Source organism: Mastacembelus armatus, chromosome 17 (assembly GCF_900324485.2).
Source record: "Mastacembelus armatus chromosome 17, fMasArm1.2, whole genome shotgun sequence".
Taxonomy (NCBI): Eukaryota; Metazoa; Chordata; class Actinopteri; order Synbranchiformes; family Mastacembelidae; genus Mastacembelus; species Mastacembelus armatus.
Window position 1 is genome coordinate 5011045 of NC_046649.1, and position 21924 is coordinate 5032968.

General features: G+C 37.6%; 1 protein-coding gene across 1 annotated transcript in view; it reads right to left on the minus strand.

The window, feature by feature from the left end:
* brinp2 (bone morphogenetic protein/retinoic acid inducible neural-specific 2) overlaps nt 1-21924 on the minus strand; it is a 105655-nt gene that overhangs the window by 36874 nt on the left and 46857 nt on the right. The window contains exon 5 of the mRNA XM_026312725.1: nt 10334-10570. Within this exon, the coding sequence (XP_026168510.1) occupies nt 10334-10570 (237 nt within the window). The remainder of the gene's footprint in view (nt 1-10333; nt 10571-21924) is intronic.

A 21924-nucleotide genomic window follows, 5' to 3' on the forward strand; every position in this document is an offset into this window, starting at 1 on the left:
AGATAGAAAAACAGAGAGAGAGAAAGAGTAAATGATTACTTACGTGCAGCTTTCAAAGTCAAACACTATTTGCCATTTAGATTACCCTCCGCTCATCTTCCTGCATTCATTTTTCATCCCAACTTGCTTTGTGTGATCCAAGTGCAAGAGTGTGAATATTTAAGTAGATTGTGTGTGTTCCTTAAAATTAAATAAAACTTTGATGATGCCCTGGATAAATGCCTGTGGGTGTACAGAAGATGCCTGTCTGTGCTGTCTGTCCCTGTGTGTGTCTGTAGCTGGGGAGCCTTTCATGATATTTTTAGCTCTTACTCAAACACCCAAGCCTCTAAAAGCCCTCATTTTTTATAACAAACAGCACAGAGTTAAGCTCCTGACAAAAAATATAACATCGGTGGAACAAGAGAAGACTATACTTGTTTTCTGCCTCTCTTCTCGATCCTGTCAGTGCATCTTTATTTAATATGCAAGAAAAATCAACCTTGCAAGGTCAGGTGATGTCAAAATGAGGCTAAGTGAATGCACAGAAATGCTGTTTACCTCTTTAAGGTCACTCAATAAGCAATTTCCAAATAAATGACAGTACACGCACACACACACACACACCTCAACTCTGCAGGTAGTGCCACACTCAAAAAGTTCAAGAAAAGCTGCCAGAAATCTGTCTCCAATTAAATCCTGACTACACCTTCCACATAATTAAGAAGTGAGCTGATGATGTGTTGAGATGTTGCAAAAAAAAAAAAAAAAAAAAAAAGCTCCAGCCAATTTAGGAAGTGACACCCGACTTGTTCTGCATCATTGCTGCTATTACATCACACACCTGCGTCCTGCTGTTAGTGATGAATAGTTTTGATAAAGCGCCCACCTTTTTTACTTGCTCCCGGTTTAACAAGAGGGAGATTATACAGTTGATGAGGCTTCCTTCACCTTGGCTGAGCATGTTAACACAACTTTCACACTACTGGCGCTAAATTTTATCACACATTATTTTATTATGTTAAATCATGCACTAGTTTGAAAAGATTTACATTGAGTAGTAATGTAAGTCATGTTTTTGAGAATGAATTTTCAACTTTTCTTTATCAGCTGTCATGAGACAGCTTTGGTCAGCTGAAATGAGTCACTGCTGTTATCTTGAGTAGGAACAAGCCTCCACACTTTTTCTTAATACATTTAGAAATTTTATTCTTAAATTATAACTTATGCTATTAATAATAAATTTGTATTCATTCTCAAACCTCTTCCACTGGTCTGTATTACTGTTATACCTCCTTTGCCAATCACAGTGAGAGGTGAGGTACAGTAGTAGTGGTTCAAAGTGTCATCCTCTGCCACGGTGAGTGGCCACTTTTAAGGTGAGTCTTCGTCATTTGTACACAACGAGTGTTACAGTATAATGTCTGTAGGTGGCGCTCAGCTTATACTGGTATACTGACATGTATACCACCCTGCGAATGCACAGATCATATTATAGCCTATACTATAATGAATGTGAAAATGAAGTAAAGAGAAAAAAAAAAGTAAAGAAAAAGTCCATTGGTGAGGGTTTGCTGTGAAAAGTTATCATGTGGGGATTGTGTGTTGCTTTAACATTTTGGAAGTTTATGCTTGACTTCATGGGGACAATCTGTCATCCCTCCTTCCTAAAACCTTCTTGTGCATCTAAACTGCAAACATAAATACATTAACACTATACACTAACAAACATATTTGATTGTTTGATTATGCTCATATTTTTTAAATCAATGACATTCTATCTTTTCCTACAGACAGTAACAGCCTCTAGAAGGAAATGTTGACAGAGGTGAACAACACTGCACATTTAAATTCAATCTCCCTTGAAGCTGCACACTGAGAGAGATACAGGAGTTATTTTTAATTTTCGCTGTGAGAGACTGCACATAATAAATCTTTAAGTAAATCAAAAGTCAGAAAACTGACTTTTGTGCTGAAGGATCAGATATTATGGCAGGATGGAATCATACAGACAGACATCTGCAGCAGTAACTTCATTAATTATTAGTAGGGGTGTGCGATATGACGATTTTTGATCGTGGATGATGAAAATGTCTCCACGATCTGCTTTTAACAAAATATTGTAGTATCGTGCTACAGTGCACATTTTATCAGCTGCAGTTCTGGCACATCTGTCTCAACATATATAATGTACAACGCCACATGCATTCACATCAGTGTTAACTCAGCGGTAAAGTTACTCTCACGAGACACTGCACTTATTCACAAAAGTACATTATTTGCATGTGCCTTAAAGCCTCGCCAGTTAACCCTAAGGGGTCAATGAACGCGCCAGCACGTTTTGTGGCACCTTCCAAAATGAACTTAAATTACTCCGTCAGTTTTGATCGTACAAATAAGAGCAATATACCATCAATCTGCCCTGCAATGGACTGGTGACCTGTCCAGGGTGTACCCCTGCCTTCCACTCGAGAGAGAGCTGGGATAGGCTCCAGCAGATCCCCATGACCCTGATTCAGGAAAAAGCAGGTATAGAAAATGGATGGATGGATATCATCAATCTGTAAAGGGTCTAGTATTATTTGTATACACTCATAATAACAACAAAACGAAGAGTTTACTTTGTCCTCAGAGGAAAAACACGACTCAGATGACGAACGTTTGCATCTGCATTGCACTGCATTGGAGTAATTCCTTCTCAGCCACATTCCTGACTGAAAGGCTCATTATGTGGGTGTTTGTGCGGGTCTTTGTTTTCTCAGGTAAATCACATGATTATTCATGATCGGACACGCCTTCAAGCATATGCCTTTTCAAAATTAAAAGTGTCTTAGAAAATTTCAATCAGTGTATTGTTTTCTGTGAATGAGTGAACAAAATGACTTTCACATCGTTTTGAAGCAAACACTACAAGATCCAGGTCTCAAAAGTCTTGTGAGCCAATGTTCTGTATGTGTTTTATGATCTTACTTCAGTGACTTATTTCAGGGCATGTCAAAACTTGTCCAGAGCCCCAAAACACCCTTAGACCCAGAGGGTTAAACATTTCAGTTTTTCTCGAGCACCACGTACACCCGAAGCGTGCACTAAAAAGCCTGTCAAACAGCGCCTGATTACTGAACTAAGTTATCTTTTGCACTAATACTCTCAAAACAAACAAAGTTTACACTTAGACTCATTTAGTTATGTTTAAAATGAAAGTAAGCATTTGAGAGAAAAAGGGATATAGTAGATGTGTGCAGGTCTAAAAGGGACAGTATTAAACATGCTGCTGACTGTCATTAAAGGGATAGTTTACCCTAAATTTAATTTCTGTCATTATTCACTCACTCACATGTTGCCCCAAACCTGTATTCATTTCCTTCTTGTGCTGAACACAAAAGAAGATATTTTGAAGAATGTAGGTAACCACACAGTAGTAGGAAAAATTACTATGGACGTCACTGTGGACCAGCAACTGTTTGGTTTTCCACGTTCTTCAAAATAGCATTTATGTTCAGCAGAACAAAGAAACCCGTTCAGGTTTAAAACAACTTTTGAGTGAGTAAATGATGGTATACAAATGAAACACTATGACAGAATTGACAGACAGATGAGAGAATTTTTATTATTTTTGGGTGAACTATTCTTTCAACAATAATAAAACAACAAAGCACAAAGAGAAAAATCACTCACTGACTTTAGGGGTCAGTCTATATAGTGTTTTATTTTTATATTTGTTCATTCTTGAATAATTGTATTTTTTGAATACACCTATTGTACCTGAAAAATAAAACGCAGTCTAATTTGTATATTATGTGTAATTGTAATATGTATCTCTGTTCTTATTTTTTAATAAAAAGATTGAATAATAAAGATAAAGAATTTTTTTTTATCTTTGCTGACTTTGGTCTAAATATCTGCATTTTTTAAAATTTATTTTGTTACCTTGAAAGGCTTTGTCTTTATAATAGGGAAATTAGTTTGGCTGTTATGCTCATCCAACTTGCAGAATAGTAAAACCAACTTGACAAAGAATCGTGATTGAATTGTGATATTTCTAAAAAAAAAAAATTGTGAGAATTTATTTTTTCCATATCACCCACTACTAATTATTAGTAATATTAAATACCACTACATTATTTTTTTCTATACAACCAAAGGATGTACACAAAAGGATGGAATGTAAAAAAATAAATACAGATACTACTATACTGTACTATTAAAATGAACACAAAAGATCCATGGTAAATAAACCTGTATACATGTATACTTGTAGTTATATATTTCTCTAATAGTCTCGAGGTCTGAGTGAATATTTCAGAGAACAGAGGTGGCAGTTAGCTACATTAGCATTAGCGTTAGTTCATGTGTTGTGCAGCAATCACAGCTTTATATAAATATTACAGTCAAAAAAACATGCTGACATAAATAAAAGTATAGAGCTTCAGGTATTCACTGATCTAATTTAGCTTCCAATCCTTCTTCAGATTAGCCTTATTGTGCTACAAGTGACGCTAGCGTGGTTAGCACTGTATAGTTTTATGAGCCTGGTGTAGGTTAAAACTACTGCATTCCTGATGCAAAGACACTGCAAGGGCAGTGAAAAAGCATGATGTTTTGAATTGCTAAAACTGTACACCCTGTATAGGTCTACCACAGACAAATTCTCCAACAAATGACAATTAATTCAATCTCATTAGATTTAGAAATATTACATGAAGACACAAGTTGAAATAAAATGGAAGAATCCTTCAATGCAAACTTGTAACAGTGGTGTAATAAATTCTGAGCCAACTAAGTATCCCAATAAATTTATTCTCACCGTTAGACTGATAACTAAAGACTGATTGATCCTAAAGCAGGCAGAAAATTGGCATTCCAGCATATATCAGGTTAGACACTAGGAGGTCTGCTAGGAGATAGGAGATAGCTTCAAATTGAGACAATTTGATGTGTGTTATTATTCAGCAGGAAGCAAAATTTGCTAAATTTCCCAAAAACTGTGTGAACTGTGTACCAAGTTGCAATACTGTAATACTTTCCTCAATTCAACACTTAATGTTTGAATGTTTAATCACCTCAGGTTTTCATATGACAAAATCGGCCCTGGCGTAGCAACTCTTGCAAAGGTTGCCAGTGCCATTTTCTGGTTAAAACTGAATACTAGATCTGTTTGAAGTGACTGAATGAAGGTCTGGAAGGTCACATGAATCTGCCTAAACCCAATCTACTGAAAGAACTGCTGCCAAAGGATTGTTTAAATGTAAATGCTATGTGTTTGTGAGAGTTATATTTGTGTTCATTGATTCTTTGTGCAACACTGTTCCACACTAGCTCTCTGTTATGAAACCTTACTGTCACATATTTTAATAACTGTGCTCTGGAATGGAGCATGGTGAAAGAAACTGGTTATCACTTTTTACATGAACTGTTCTTAAAATTACATTTTCCAGAATCTATTTATTACACGTCAGGACTCTATATGGGGAAGAAATCTAGGTCCAATCACAATGCACTGTTGTGGACAGCTGAACTCAAAACAATCAGAATGCACCTGCCTTCTTGTGTTTTGGGCTTTATAGTTAAGTAACTTGTATAAGGTTTATGCTCATGGCCACAACAACAATTTGAGTTTTGAGTTTTGAGAACTTATTTTCAAATACAACACCAGCCAACCACAGAAGCTCACCTAAACCGAGCCCATCTGCTCAACTCTGATCAAAGCCCAGAGAGGAGCACCACAGGATGAGAGAGAAATTAGCTGGTGACAAGATGCCTCTTTGGCAAGCAGTCAAATGAAGCATCAGGAGCTTCGCAGAACATCTCGGCTCAGGACCCACGGGTTCAAAACCGCACGCTTCCTCTAATGGACCAAGATGAGCTTCAACAAATTCAGTATGATATGATGTCTTGCACTTTTTCAATTTGTGTTCCTCTTAATCCAACTTGGAGTTCATAATTTCTAAATCTATACAAACTTTCTTCTCAGCAAATTATCATATAAGTTGCAGAACCTAGATCTGAACCTTACTTGACTTTACAGCTCTTTTTCCACCATTGCAAAAATCACTATTTCACCATTTTACCCAGCCGATTCCATTCCGCTTAATCCACTCGATTTCTGTTTCCATTTCCTTTAATTCATTCATTAAAACATTTTCAGAACTGGCCTTCTTATGTTTCTCCTCACAATAGATGTCACTGTTTGGGGAATTAATCCTTCAGATTATTAAAATTTCATATTAATCCAAGGTATTGGATTTTAGTTTACAATATATTAATAAAATGACTTTGTGTTTGCTACAGTGGTGAAAAGTAGTGAAGTACTTTACTTAAGTACTGTACTTAAATACATTTTTGAGGTTTCTGTGCTGTACATAAGCATTTCCATTTTCGGCTACTTCACACTTTGGCTTTACAGGACAACATGCTTTCTAATCCACTACATTTATTTAGTTATTCACATTTCTAACTTTAGTTACTAGTTACTTTTTGGAATTAGATAATAGAGTTTAATCATAAAAATGTAACAGTCCTCAGTACGAAATTCCCAAACTACCCAGCAGTATGTAAAGTAAGTCTAATTATAATCATATATGTGAGTTAACATTAGATTCACCTTAAACAGCTGCAACATTAAAGTGACACAAACAATAATGCATCAATAAATATAATTCAATAATATAAAACACATTAATGTGTGATGTGCCTTTGAATACTATTTACTTTTGGTACTTAAAGTATATTTGGCTGCTAATATTTTTGTAAGTAAAATTTTGAATACAGGCTTTAACTTGTAACAGTGTTATTATAATAGCTCTACTTTTACTTAAGTAAGGGATTTCAGTACTTCTTTCACTACTGCATGTAAATGAAAAAATAAGAGATTCCTCTTCTTCACATGAAAAGCTGAATTCATAAACAGTCAAATACTGTTGCTCAGTTTAGTACACTCAGGCTTTGCTGTCACATCCTTATTTGTTCTGGTATGACTACAAGCTTGCAGTGACCGTTACCTGATGTAGTAAACTTCAGCCTTAAAACTGACAGCACTGAGTTGGTTTCCTTGTTTTGTAAGTTGGACACAACACAAAGATTTTATGTGCTGTAACCAGGGAGATTATAGATTCACATAAGGTGCCTTGAGAAGATTGTATTGTGATTTGGCGCTATACAAATGAATTGAATTGAATTGATTTATTTCATTTCGAGCTTAGTTGACAAAGCAGTCACTTGAAAATGAAGATAAAAGGACTGTCATTTAAAAATGCACATAAAGGTACCGTCCTGGCTTTACTATTACAGAACAACAGCTCGACCATACTTTTAGCCTTTCAACAACAAATGTCCCCAAACACTCAAAATAAAAATTAAGATATACAATAGTTATTAATAATAGGGCTGGGGAAAATTATTTTTTCGATGCATTGTTATTTGATTGAATAAAATCTGCCAGTCAGACACATTTTACCACTAACGGACTACAAATAGCATACATGCATGCGTGCTTGTAGCGCATGTGCACATTCAGGCTCGTATGTTTAGGTGGATGACCTACGTGAGACGCATCGGTAGCACTGCACAGTAACTGTTAGCTGTACAGTATCTTTTTACTGTGCTGAGTCATCATCACGAACGTCATCAAGATGTCCAATATAGTAGTGTGACGTATTTCTGAGTGACTTCATGCTGTGAAATATTAAATATGACTCCAGTGTCTCCTCTACGCTGCACCCTCTGATCTCCCTGTGGTTCACCAGCGTTGTCAGGGCAACGGTCCTGTAAGAATCCCCTCCCCTTAGCAAAGTAGAGTGGGCCACAACGTTGGAAACATTATTTCATTGGCTACAACATATGTCATTCATCATTGACAAACAATGTGACTGGCTGATTTGAATTTTTCTACCCCCTGGGCAGTTGTAACTCCTATTGGTTTTGGTACTGATTGAAGGTCTAAAACCTGGAAGACACACTTGATTGTGGGCTCATTTTATTCACAGGAGTTTGCAGAATGGAAATCTACTGTTTATCTGTTTGTAGTAAATAAACGGTGGAAACAACTGGAGAATAAACAAAATTAAAAGTTTAATGAGGATTGAAAATTCAAGGACAGTTTTGGCTTTTTCTCAAGGATAATATGTCTTTTGGGCAAAAACCTTGGAGGCATTTTGTTCACTGGATTCTTACAAAAAAAACCTGATATACACACTTGCTGTTTCAGTACATGTGAGGATCTGTACACATCAGCAAAGGTAAAAATTAACGTTTTGTTGGTTTTTTTGTACTCTTGTTAAACATTAAGGAACGGTTGTCGCTGTGATAATTCAATCCTGAATTAGTTTATACTATTTGAATCGTCAGATTCAAATGATATATATATATATATATGTCAGACTTTATTCAAATTAGGCACGGGCGATGGGGTGTTAAGAGGTAGCAAGTATAGAAACAATGCATGTACTCTATGTATTGTTTTTTAATTGAAATCGAATCGAAGCATCCCTAAAGATTCCCACCCCTAATATACAATATAGTGAATTTACATATTAGGCTTTAAGGTAATGCATGTGTCCAGGTATGTTATCACACATAACAGATAACTGCACTCAGTCTATCATGAAATATCACAAGATATTGAGACTAGTTAGAACAACACTTCACAGGAACACAGGCAGGTATAAATATAATGTTAGTGAGAATAAAGTGCATCTAGCTTGGAGCTATAAATCATCACCATCCCACCAGCTACATCTGGAACTGAAAAAGACACTTATGCAACACGGTTCCTGTCTTGCTAACCAAACTTGATCTTTCCTGCTGAGTGTAGCACAGTTAGTATATTTGAGACAAAATCAAAAATGTAACTGTGTGACGCCCTCAAAGACCAATTTATCAATGCGCTGATGCAAAGCAATGAAGACAGTTGAATCAAGCAGCACTTTTTTCAGTTCAAATATTGATCAAAGGGGCTTAGTTCAAAATGTTAACAGTTCTGGAGCAAATGTCTACTACTACATAAAACCACAGCAAACTGAATCTACACCAAATACATATAGACTGTAATGAGGATGCAGGGATTTTAAAATTTGATTTGCCTTGTCTGCTATCTTGTATTTTAGAGCTTTTAACTTGTATCAACTTCATCATCTTTTTTCATCTGATAAACAGTTGAAGTTCGAATGGGTTTCCATTTATTTTGATTTCTGTTGGTTTCTGAATTTGGTGCTTTGTATTTTTTGGCCACCTCAAAATTTGCCTTTACTCATCTTTTTTATCAGATTCCTTTCCTACTTTAATGTCTGAGTGTCTGATATTTGCTCAAATATGAACATACTGTAATAACATACTTTATTTTTATTGGATTTGAAAAGTCTTAACTTTGTTGCCATCACGGAGTAGTATAATATCAAGAAGTATACTGTCACAAACAGGAAGGCTAAAAGCAAAACATAAGGTGAGTTTCCAGCCACTTGTTTCTATTGGCATCTTCAATTCATGCATATAAAGCCTGAGTTGAAGTGTCAAAAAAGTTCACCTAAATATTACAAACACATTTTGATGCTTGGCTGAGGTGGAAAAGTCGGTATATTGGGTCCAGAGCCCAATGAAGACATTGAACTCGTGATATACATGAAACATCTGAGTCCTCTGACGTTTTTGCTTCACTGAGGAGACAAAAAGTAGTAACATCTGAAAATATCAGATGTGTATGTAGGAGAATGTAATTTACCTCAGATTAGTACACTAAACCAACACAAATGATACATGTTCATGTTTTGATTACTTTCACACACTTCAGATTAGACCAAGATTCTTCTCTGGAAAATTACCATCACCAGCTGTGTATCTTGACAAATCCAACTCTAGATATTCCCAGCATCAGATGGAAACACACATTAATTCAACTCTTTATGGAAATTTAGCTAAAATGATAAAAGAATTTAGCAATCGAGCTATAGGCTGGGATATCTGAATTCTCTAAAGCAAAACCTCTCTTCTCCAAATATGTTAACTTTAAAGATGTTAAAATTACACACATAACAGCTCTACCCACAGTGACGTTGAAATCGCCTCGCTGTGAGTGTGTGTATCATTAAACTGTCAAAGTTTTGTGCTGCCCACACTAGTCATATAACTAATATTGCAACCAATAGCAAAAGGATTTAATGCTGAGTAAAGCTCATAATGTTATTGACATTATTATGTTATGTTATATTATTATTATGCTATTGACACATCATGCTTTTGAACATTCCAACAAAAACTTGTTGGGTTTCCTTTGCCACCAAACCAAAGCCTAATTCAACACAAACTCATCACATGCTCTGTCCATCTCAACACCAAGTTTCATATAAAACAGAGCAGCCCAAACCTGATTCCATGAAATCTTGGTTGAAGCTCTTCCAAGCGTCTCTGCTCTTGGCCAGGTTCTCCTCCATGACCTTGATGTCAGCAAAGGGACAATTGCATTCTGGGAAGCGGGGAGAACACCGGCACCAGCAGTCATTGTTGCGGCAGAGCAACTCGCCTTCCGAGTTGCATGCCACGTAGCTGAGGGCTGCTTCCACAAAACGCCCACGCAGGAACTCTGGCAGGACATCTTGCAAGCCTAAAGTAAATGAAAACATGTTATGGTATTTCTCCTTTTTCAGAAAAAAAGTGTTTTTTATAAGCAGGTTCAATGTGTTATTTTTGTGAGGCTGAGATGCTGAGACTGTGGTGTTGCTTTCCTTAAATGCAGCAGCAATTTTAGCCTTAGGTGAATGGAATCCATGCTGCTGGATCTTTTTACAAACTGCAACTGAATATGGCTTTAATTGATATACAATTTTAAACATATAACATAAATTTCAATTATGTTATGTATGCCTTCTATGACAAAAAAGTGACAGCTCCAATTCAAGCTCCAATATACACATCAAAACATTAGCTATTAAAATACTTATGTCCAGCACAGCCTGTGTACAATCACCGAATACTGCATAAATAATAATAATAATACTTTTATTTATAAAGCGCTTTAAGAACAGCAAGAGCTGACACAAAGTGCCGTACACCAAAACAAACAGAAAAACAAATATACATAAAACAAGAATATATAAAAATGATAAAAATAGGTTAAAAGTTTCATAAAATAAAAACAGCAAAAAACAGCCCATAATCAATCCATCCAGGTTTGACTATACAAATAAGTTGTAAGTTGTACTTTGAACATGGGTAATGTAGGGGCTTGTCTTATGTGCAAAGGCAAATTGTTCCACAGCCTCTGGGCAGCAATAGAGAACGCTCTATCTCCACGGAGCTTCCTCCTCGTTTTTGGCACGTCAAGAAGCAGGAGGTCGGCTGATCTAACAGAGCGGCTAGGAGTATAAGGGTGAAGGAGTTCAGTGAGATACGATGTGGCAAGGCCATTTAAAGATTTAAAAACAAATAATAAAACCTTAAAATGAACCCAATGGAGTGCAGCCAGGATCATGTTCCAGTTAAAAGACGAGCCGCCGCATTTTGGACCAGCTGGAGACGTGAAAGGGATGCCTGACTAACCTCGACATACAGAGCATTACAATAGTCAAGGCGTGATGTAACAAAGGCATGGATTGCTAACTCAAAGTGCTGGCAAACACAAAGATACTGACACTAATAACATGTCTTATCACAGTTGAGGCCAATAGAAATGACATGTGCAAAGACAACAGCTCATCAGCTGCTATATCTACTCTTGTCTGAAAAGAACAGTCACTTAACCACATGCCAGATAGCACTCTGTTCTGTGTTTGTGAAGAGTCTTCAGCTGCATACAGTTGCCATGGTTTTATCACAGGAACAAGAAAATAGGTTATTTTCTCCAAGGCAGCTCTCTTCATATCACTTTCAGATGCTGCTGGTACTGTAGATGCATGTATAATAGTGCACAATGACAATAACAAAGTAACCTCACTCTGAAAAAACAAGTTTCAACAAAAACTGAACATTAAGAAAAGTAGCCGCCATTTGCTGATATTCAGTTAAATGGTTAACGGTGTCTGCAAGAAAGTTCTGGGTTTGAATCCCACTCAACCCCTGGGTCTTTCTGTGTGGATTTTGCATGTTCTGTGTGGATTCTCTCAGGGTACTTCAGCTTCCTCCCACAGTCCAAAGATATGCAGTTTGGGGTCAGGTTAACAGGTGATTCTACATTGCCCGTAGGTGTTTTGTCTATGTGTCAGCCCTGTGACAGACTGGTGGTCTGTCTACCCAGGGTCTACTCCACCAGAATTTGACTCCACTCCCAGGCCACTGCAAATGCAAACCAATAGGCTAATTGTAGGTTAACCCTATTTGCTGAAATAACAGGTAGTCTAGTTTTAGATTTTGCCACTACTATAGGCCTGTGAACACCTGGGAGGAAAGTTATATATGTTTTTTCCTTTCGGTTTACTCCCATTCAGGGTCACTACAGTGGATCAATTGATCCGCATTGTTTTATGCTGGATGCTCTTCCTGACGCAACCTCAGTGTCTGAGGATAGCAGCCCCTGATCTTTCAAGTGTGTCTCTCATCCAAGTACTAACCAGGCACAGCCCTGATTAGCTTCCAAGAGCAGAAGCTAATGGGCACTCACACTCCAGTGCGGGAGGACAGTCATATATATATTATTAAAAAAAAAAACACAAGTAGCCTATATGAATGCTGAGTTTTCAGTGTATGTACAGTGTCTACATTCCCCAGCCTGTGACATAACCAAGGTCTGGTCAAGTTCATAGTCTAGCTTTACTTTTTTTTTTTTTTAACTTCCATTCAGTGTCATTGCTTTGATATAATTCCTCCACAAAGTTGTAATTGAAAATTTAAACTGTGTAGCCTACAGCTATTGCGTCACACTGTTATTATCCACTTAGCTCGCCATGCTGGGTATGTTGTATTTCATTGTTTTGATCCTCTTATTATTAACATTTAATCTGGTGTAGTCTCCTTCAATAGACCACTATCCAATTTTCATGCTCCCAATACAGAATCACTCTTAAGTACTTTACACCCCTTCTCACTCCATGTGCACTGTTAAAAGACTGTTCAATATCCAATACAACCAGAATCTATTGATTTTAATGGGATATTAAAATGTTGATAAAGAGTAAGCCGTATCAAAACAATGAGGGCACAACTCAAACTGCTCGACAAAGGTTGTACAGATTTATGGGTGTGGAAACAGCCCAAGAGTGTGTATCTGGGCATGTGCGGAACTGCTGAGTAGCACATCTGGATTCTGGTGCTATATTATCGCTGGTCAGGTTGGCTTTCTATGGCAGGCCAAATGACCCCTAGGCCACCGCAAAATTTCCCCTTGAACTTTCAGCGGTCTGTTTGCTACAATACCCCACCTCTCTCCCAGTGTTGTCTGGGATTGACTCCAGCCCCATCATATCAACTGAAGGATAGATAGATAGATAGATAATGGATGGATGGACTTTCCTCTTCATACATAGTTAGTAGCCTATAGAGTGTGTCTTTCAAAATCTAACTGGATAGTTGAAATACAGCACCAGGCATATTTTCTTTTTTTCATTCCAAAAAATCTGCAGATCTGAGCTCATCATAGACTTTTGTGTACTTCAATTAATGCCTTAAATAATTGGAGAAGCTGAAAGAAAAGTAAGCTGTACAGCATTACATTTCAATTTATTTTAACTTCCTTTCTCTGAGCTATTCAGCCATATTTATGTATATTTTTAAACATTGTTATTCACGTAAAACGTGTCAGCTTGCTTCCGTTTGTGTTTAAACCTCAGAGGTCGATGAACCCGCACGTTTTGTGGTATATTCTCTTGATAACGCTGATAACGTCAGTTTTGATCGTAGAGATAGCAATTTATCATTCCAATCTGTAAAGAGTCTAGTTTTATTTGTGTACACTCACAGTAACAACAAAACGCCGTGCTTTTATGATAAAGATACACATAATCATTAAGTGGGTAGAGTAACGGTACCAAATTGACCATCGTTAGGTGGAGGGAGACAGAAATGAAGGGGGTGATGGCCACACAGAACCACTGTGGGCCATGGAGTGTACTCAATATCATGATAGAGCTTGTCTTTATCCCTCTGGCCTTTGGGCTATTCTAAACTGCTTTGGTAGTACTTAGTATTATTATGTTTACACCACTGTAGATAGGTAATTTAAGCAGTGAGCACAAAATTAGGGGGAAAATGGCATCTTGTATTGATTCAGTTCAGGACAGAGCAGTTTTCGTTTTAATTAAGACAGAAACTTACTGTATTTTAAGAGATATGTGGCAACTCATCATCAGACCAGTATTTTATAATAGCACAAGATGCAGTTAAACCAAATACATTGTTTGATGATGATGAGACCTATTTTCATATATACACTATGTAATCTGCAGGTAGAAATGCAAAGGAGATACATCAAGCATTGTTATTCCTATATAGAGGCTTTAGTTTTTCCAGTTGAAAATAATCTGGCCCATTAAAGGTTAAAGGAGCAGACAACCATAAAGTCATCTTATATCATTTCATACATGAAAATCGTCTGTATCTATGATAGATTTATTAATCTAGCAAACAAAAGTTTGTAGTCTATGGAAACCACCTCACCCATACCCACACTCCCACTGGGGATTGGTCCTCAACCTTACAAATCCCGATAAAACCTGGATTCATAATAAGAGATACTGAAGGTATAAACTGTTAAGACTCAAGAGGACATAGCAACCAGGAATTTGTTCATGAGGGTGACTTGATGCAAAAATGCAGGAGTTGAAAATTTTTCTGTGTGAGTACAAAAATTTGAGCTTATGGTCTATGTGATTCAAAGTCATGAATTTATTAATCCTATTTAGAGGATATAGGAGAGAAACTGAAAGAAAATGATTGAAATAACTAAGCTCTCAGGAACAGCGATGGGCAGTGAGACTGTTTGACATAACGATCTAACTATGGTATTAAACCTTCTGATGTAACCTCTGATGAATAACATTTCCTGAAACCTTTTAATAAATCAAATTTTGAGCTATTGGGTCCAGTATCATTTGCGAAGTCTAGAAGAATTATAGGATATTTTTATTTTATACCTTTTATTTTATCTAACAGAAAGTCACCCAACTCAACAAGCAGAGGTCTGTGCTGTTCAAGTGAGACCATTGTCACAAGTAAATGCTCAAGCTGTGAGATATGCATTCTGCCTGTCCTTTAACAGCAGGAGAGCATTACTGTTTGAACTTTCATTATTTCAATTATATTAAAAATACAGTGGTATGCTAATTTTGGTACCAAACTTCCATGACTGCACAGCCTATTAAACCAAATCAAGAGCTGTTGTGTGATTTTAAGAGTGCATCATCATCTGTTAGAAACCAGCAGGCGGTATTTAAGGCTTGCCTTGTGGTATTCACATTGCTCCACTGAATCTGTCTTTTCGTCCATGACTTTTTTTCCTGTCTGTCTATGTAATAATCATCAATTTGTTGTGTCAAAAGCTTCCGCTCTTCTCGCTTCACACTCTCAGTCTGGATAGTTTTCAACAGCCAAGTCAGTGCCTCTGTGCTGAGCTATGAATATGCATGTGTCTTCTTTGGTATTTACTCTTTCAGTGGCTTGGAAAGAGATGTAATTAGTCACATTTTTTGGCAGGTGCTTTGAGGTTTTTGTCTGTCTGTGTGTGTGTGTGTGTGTGTGTGCGTGCGTGTGTGTGTATGTGTGTGTGTGCGTGCGTGTGCGTGTGTGTGTTAGGGGGTCGGGGGGATGAGAAAATATGTACTGGTTGTCAAAGATCCTTCACTTTGGGAACAGCTAAATACTTCCACACTTGTTCCAATTCCTTTATCTCTATTCCACTTCACTCATTATTGATCTGTTTTCTACTTTATTTCTCTCTGTTTTTCTCCAGTTGATCACCCCTTACATTTTTCTTTTCTTTTCTATATTAACCCTTTTGACAAGTAATTAAGTTCTTTTCTTTCTTTCTTTTTAGATTGATTGTTTAAACGCTGTTAGAAATTTTGGCAATATTCTAACTGTTTCCAGATTTGATTAACATTGTGAGACAAACATAATTTAGCTGTCAACCGATTAGATGGTATCGGCAATGCTTGTGTTTTACAGATGAGTTATAGGTGGAAATGGTGATCACATGCTATCACATGGCATGATGATTAAAAGAGGTGTAACAAAACAGTCGCTTTAAGTCACTCATTATGACTCCAACTACATTATTTTCTCTCTTAACACTGATGTCATTTTTATACTGTTATGTGGAGACAGTTTAAAGAAAATCATTTAACACATCAATCCACAGTCCTCCATATAATGAACCTTACAAAGTTTAATTACATACAGATAAAGAGTTCAATTTGTCTCCTCAAAAAGATGTCAGAGATCATGACTATAAAGCTCTACCTGAGCTGGTTCACTTGATCTTTATCAGTGGGTTCTTGGTTGGCAATAAGATGACAAAAATATATACAATATTTCATTTTTATTTTACTTTTATCTCTTTTAAACATCTGTTTCCAGTCTCCACTATTTCAGGAAGAAAACTGTGGGTATTTCCTTTTGATGGTGGCTTTTAAGGTCATTACACATAACGCTTCGCTTCCATCCAGCCACACATCTAGAATCACCCCAGTAGACCACAAACAGCAGACTCCTGGTTCCCTCTATTTCTATCTCTCAATCTCCAGCAGAGAACACACTTTCCATTTTGGGCAATTTGAAGCTCTTAAGCCTCCCCAATGATCACCACCCCTCTGTTATCAGTGTGAGCCCCAGTGTGTGTGTGCGTGCGTGTGTGTGTGTGTGTGTGTGTGTGTGTGTGTGTGTGTGTGTGTGTGTGTGTGTGTGTGTGTGTGTGTGTGTGTGCGTGTGTGTGTGTGTGTGTGTGTGTGTGTGTGTATGTCTGTCACTAAGCCTTTGCTTTGGTGAGTGCTTGGTCCACTCCACTGGAACACACTCTTAGCTGTGGAGGAGATGCTGTTGGTATCCTTGAACTGTGCTCTTGCTCTCAGAGCCATAGGATGTAGCTCTCACCCAGCTTAAATATAGAGCACAGTACATATCACTGATGCTCTTGGTGTCTCTCTGTATGCTTATCTTTACACCTTCCTATTTCTCACTTTCCAAGTGATTGTCACTTTACACAGTTTCTGCACACTTATTGCAAAGAATGAAATGTGTATTTTCCTCAGATGGAGTTCTAGGATGTTTTGGGCTCTCTTATGATAGTTTTGTGTGCGTTCATAAAGATTCAACTTGATGGTGAATGTATCAACAAGGTCTGCTTGGTATTGAGTGAGTGAGAGAATACAGATCTTTAAGTTGAATGGACCAAATAGTTGCTAGCACTTTTTCAAAGGATGGAGTTTCCTCATTACTCTCCCTCTTTTTCTCCATACTATAGCCTCCCTCTCTTTAAACAACTTTCACATCTGAGACAGACAATTGAAGCTGTGATGTTAGACGAGGCACAGATAAGAAATGTGGCAACAATTTAATGCTGCATTATACAGTGACAGGTGGTTTGCAGAGAATTTGTTTAAGTAACAGCCCAAACTTAGGCCTGACTAGAGTGAAGCACATGACAGACCTCTCACCCTGCAGAAACTCACTTGTACAATACGTCTCCAGGCACTGCTGCAGCTATTGATAGAATTCCAGCAGAGGTCTAAAGGCATGTTTGTGGTGCTTTGACAAAACATCTGTTAAGAGGTTTTCCTGCAATCCTTCTGCAAAGGGCATTGAGCAGATGTCAGCAGGCAATTCAGACAGGGCTTGAGAGATAAATTTCTTTTGTGATTGCATTATTATGTCCTTTCTCACTAAGACACTGATAAACTCCTATTTTGACGCTGTGATTCACTGGCGTATAGTCTTCCAGGGACATCTATGAGGGGCTCCTGACCAGACTGAAATAGAATAAAAGGAGGATGCTTGTTTGTTGTTGGAACTGAAAATATCCAATGCATTTGTTTAATTTGGTATAAGTGTTTGTATTCAGAGGCTTATAGTATTGTCAATGTAATAAACCCTTTTTTAAAGATGTGTCTCCAATGCAGGAGCTTCCGCCCTGGAAATAGGAATTTTTTGAAGACCCGACTGACTGTAACTGGGTCCTAAAAAGTTTGAACCCCAAAAGAGTCCCTGTTTTGGGAGATTGTGCTTTTGTGACAGAGCTTACACATTTACAAAAGCACATTTAACCGTCTTTCTCAGAGTAGCTGTACAGACTTTCTACAGAAATGCGAGTAACAGCAACAATATTTAAGCAACTAAGTAAGTGTCAAAGTTAAGTAAGCATTACAATTACACATTACAACTATAATAAGTAAAAACAGTAAGAAGGGACTGTATGAATCCTTAACTAGGTTTTTTTATGGGGTTTAAGGGCATCCACAGTAAACATGAACTGCAGAAAATGTTGAAAGGTGCTTATGAGGCAGCAGCAGGGATTCTTATCTGTATTGCTGGTGGATAAGACCAGGGCCATGAAAGTGCTAGAGACTATCCATGTGAATGCAGAAACAGAGTGCAGAGGGAATAGGGGACAGGGTTATGGCCAAGTCACAAAGTCACAAATGGTAGAGGTTGTTGCTGAAATCCTTTGAGGGAAGAATCCTGGCTACAAATAAACTGGCAAACTGGCAACTGGCATTAGTCTCTTGGTTTTGTGTGCTGGAGCCCCTGAAAAACCTCCTAGAGGACTAAAGTGCCAGATGCATACCTGTCAGTGCATCGTGGTGGCCATCTGACTATTTTCCATACACAAACATAATGGTACACTGAATAGATAGAACTGACTATTTGAAACTCACTAATAGCAACTAACAGCAGCAGAACTTAGCTAGTGAGTAGCCTGATGTTTATTAAAACCCACAAACATGCTAAAATGATTAGTTTTATAATATTTTTATATTTAATGTATGTTAGATAAACATTAAAGGAGGTATTTTTAGTAATATTTATTTGTATTCATTATAGACATGTTCTTCAGGGAATGAAAAAAAAAAAGCTTCTAAATTTTCTTGTTTAGAGAAAAACAAAAGCTACTAATGGAGTGTCTCCCTCAAAGAGGCAGTATACAACCACTCAGCAGGTCTGTCAGTGTGTACATGTTCCCAGAGCTTACCTTTCTCCAATTTTTAGGCCACATTCCAGGGACAGAAGACTTGCCTATAAGATTTATTTGGAAAATGAAAGTGAAGGGTAGAGTAAATAGCTTTCTGTCTATACCTGAAAGACTCACCACCTGTCCAGGTTATACCACACCTGTTCCCCATTATGTGCTGGGATAGCTGCTATAGTTCTGGTCGGCCAAGTGGACAGTCATGAGCTGTTTTTAGCAGCTTCTGAGAATCTGCAGGAGGGAGATGACTTCATTCTCTTTACGACTCACTCAGACTTTAAGGACTGACTGAAGTAGAAATCTGTGATTGCAGTTTTGATGAAGGTTAGTCAGCAACTGCTTAACTACAGTGGTGGCTTATTCACACAAACAGATTCACAATGCAGAACTATGGGCTTCAGAAATAATAGAACAGGAACAAAAAAAAAAAAAACAAAAATAAAAAATGAAAAAAAAATATATATATACTTTTGCTACTTAGTTTTTACAGTCATTGTTCATTTCTTCAGTGTTTTTTTCCCTGACTTGTGTGTTTACCTTTTGTCTTAGTTCTCCCCAGATTAGATGTAAGGAAAAATAGCAAAAACAGAGGAGGCAGGAGTATACTCATGTATAATCAGTTATAGCTCCTCCTGCAGCTTCCGTGCTCCTCAGAGCAAAAATTATAGTTTTGGGACGTCCCTCAGCATGGAAAACCGAAACAACTTCCAGGTCACACAATGACCAAGGAACGAAGAGGGATAAAACAAATTTGCAGCGTTCCTATCAGAAGGTCATTGTCCCCATGTGCCCTTAAATAAGACAACAAAGAAGAAGACCGGAACAGAAGCTCTTAAGCCTCCTTAATGATTACCACCCCTCTGTTATCAGTGTGTGCCCAACTGTGTGTGAGTGTGTCACTAAGCCTTTGTTTTGGTGAGTGCTTGGTCCACTCCACTGGAACACACTCTTAGCTGTGGAGGAGATGCTGTTGGTATCCTTGAACTGTGCTCTTGCTCTCAGAGCCATAGGATGTAGCTCTCACCCAGCTTAAATATAGAGCACAGTACATATCACTGATGCTCTTGGTGTCTCTCTGTATGCTTATCTTTACACCTTCCTAGTTCTCACTTTCCAAGTGATTGTCACTTTACACAGTTTCTGCACACTTATTGCAAAGAATGAAATGTGTATTTTCCTCAGATGGAGTTCTAGGATGTTTTGGGCTCCCTTGTGATAATGAAACAGAATGGAACAGAAGGTCAGTGTTTTCAAGGTTTTTCTTTTCAAGGTGATGGTTGGTAAATTTAGGCAATGGCCCTCTGTTATGAGGAGCACGGCAAAAAACACTGAAAAACGTGGCAGCGAAGCTGAAAAATAGAAAAGTTGATAAAAACTCTGTAACTCTTCTGCATTTGAGATAGGTAGTTTGTTTTTAAATTCAGTTTCAAACAAGCCAAAATAAATACATAAATCAAGTAGGCCAGATCATTGGATCATTGGATCATTGGACTTTCAATTGTAGATATTGGTGACTAATTAGATTTAAAAAATAACAAAAGATAGTGGCTAAATAAAACAGTTTTCTTAATATTGGGGTTAAAACTTTTTGAAGGACCTGGGGAACTGCTTATTTTTATTCAGCACACTGCCAAAGAACATTACTGCAGCTCATAGTAAACCTTTTGTCAGGAGCAGTCAAGCTGCTCATCTTTGATTTGGGGCTGAAATGTATGTGGGTCATGGATCCTGTATTTTCTGGTTTGTGTTCTAAAGAATTCTGCCGAGTGAGTTCTTTGATATTCTCATATGGGGCATTGTGGTGACAGTGGGGTTGCCTTCTTTAGTTATGTGAGTGGAGATTATGTAAACTGAAGGCTGCCTAAGCCTACTGAAAGAGTGGTTTTTGTATTTTGTGTCCCTGGCTCTACCCACATGGTCCTGTGTGTTGTTAACAGGGCTTGCTTTTCCTGGACTCTTGATGTGTTGTCGACGCACTTATCGTCGAGTGCACCACCCACACTAACACACACACACATCCACATGCAAAATGAAACCACACAACTAATAACCAAAGAGGTTTAATTTTGAAGGCAGAAAGCCTTGCAAAAACATTCAATAAAAATCATAATGACTCCTCAACTTCACTTCAAAGCATCTCTCTGACTCAAGGCTAAAGTCAGACTGTTTTTTTTTTCAGACATTTATGATAAGAAAAGGTTAGCCACCTTTGGCGCCAAAGCAATGGTCTTGATTTCACAGCAGTATATATGCACACAGACAAATGCTCAGGCAAAGCCTAAAGCTACACAGCACACAGAGAGGGGCAGGCAATCAGACACAAAGATCAGAAAGTGTAAGAACAGTGAAGCACTGAAGCATTTGGGAAATAAAAAACACAAAGAGATTTTTTCTGCTTGCCTGGAAAATGTACAGCACCGAGTTTTAGAAATTCTCCCGTATCACTGCAACATGATGTAACACTTTTCTGTCATATAACATTTACACAGTTTTTTCTTTTATGATTTATCAGTGGTGCAGGGCTCAGACACAAAGAGGCTAGTGTTTTTCACTTTTTACAATGGAGTTTTACAATGGAGAGGTTTACATGTAGCAGTTAGAAGAATGTAGAAATTACTGTGAAATACTGATCCTTATCAAGTAGCATTCAACTCTGGAAAACACTTCTCATGGCACTCATGGAAGAGTTATGGGATCTTTAAAATGATCTTCCCACAGAGATACCTGTTTCACAATATCCCTGTTCCTCTAATAATTCTTCTTTAAGATACCTGATAGTGTAACCTAACTTTTATTTAGTGCTCCGGAAGCCAAAAACAACTTGCATGACCTAATTTTGGGCTCATAGG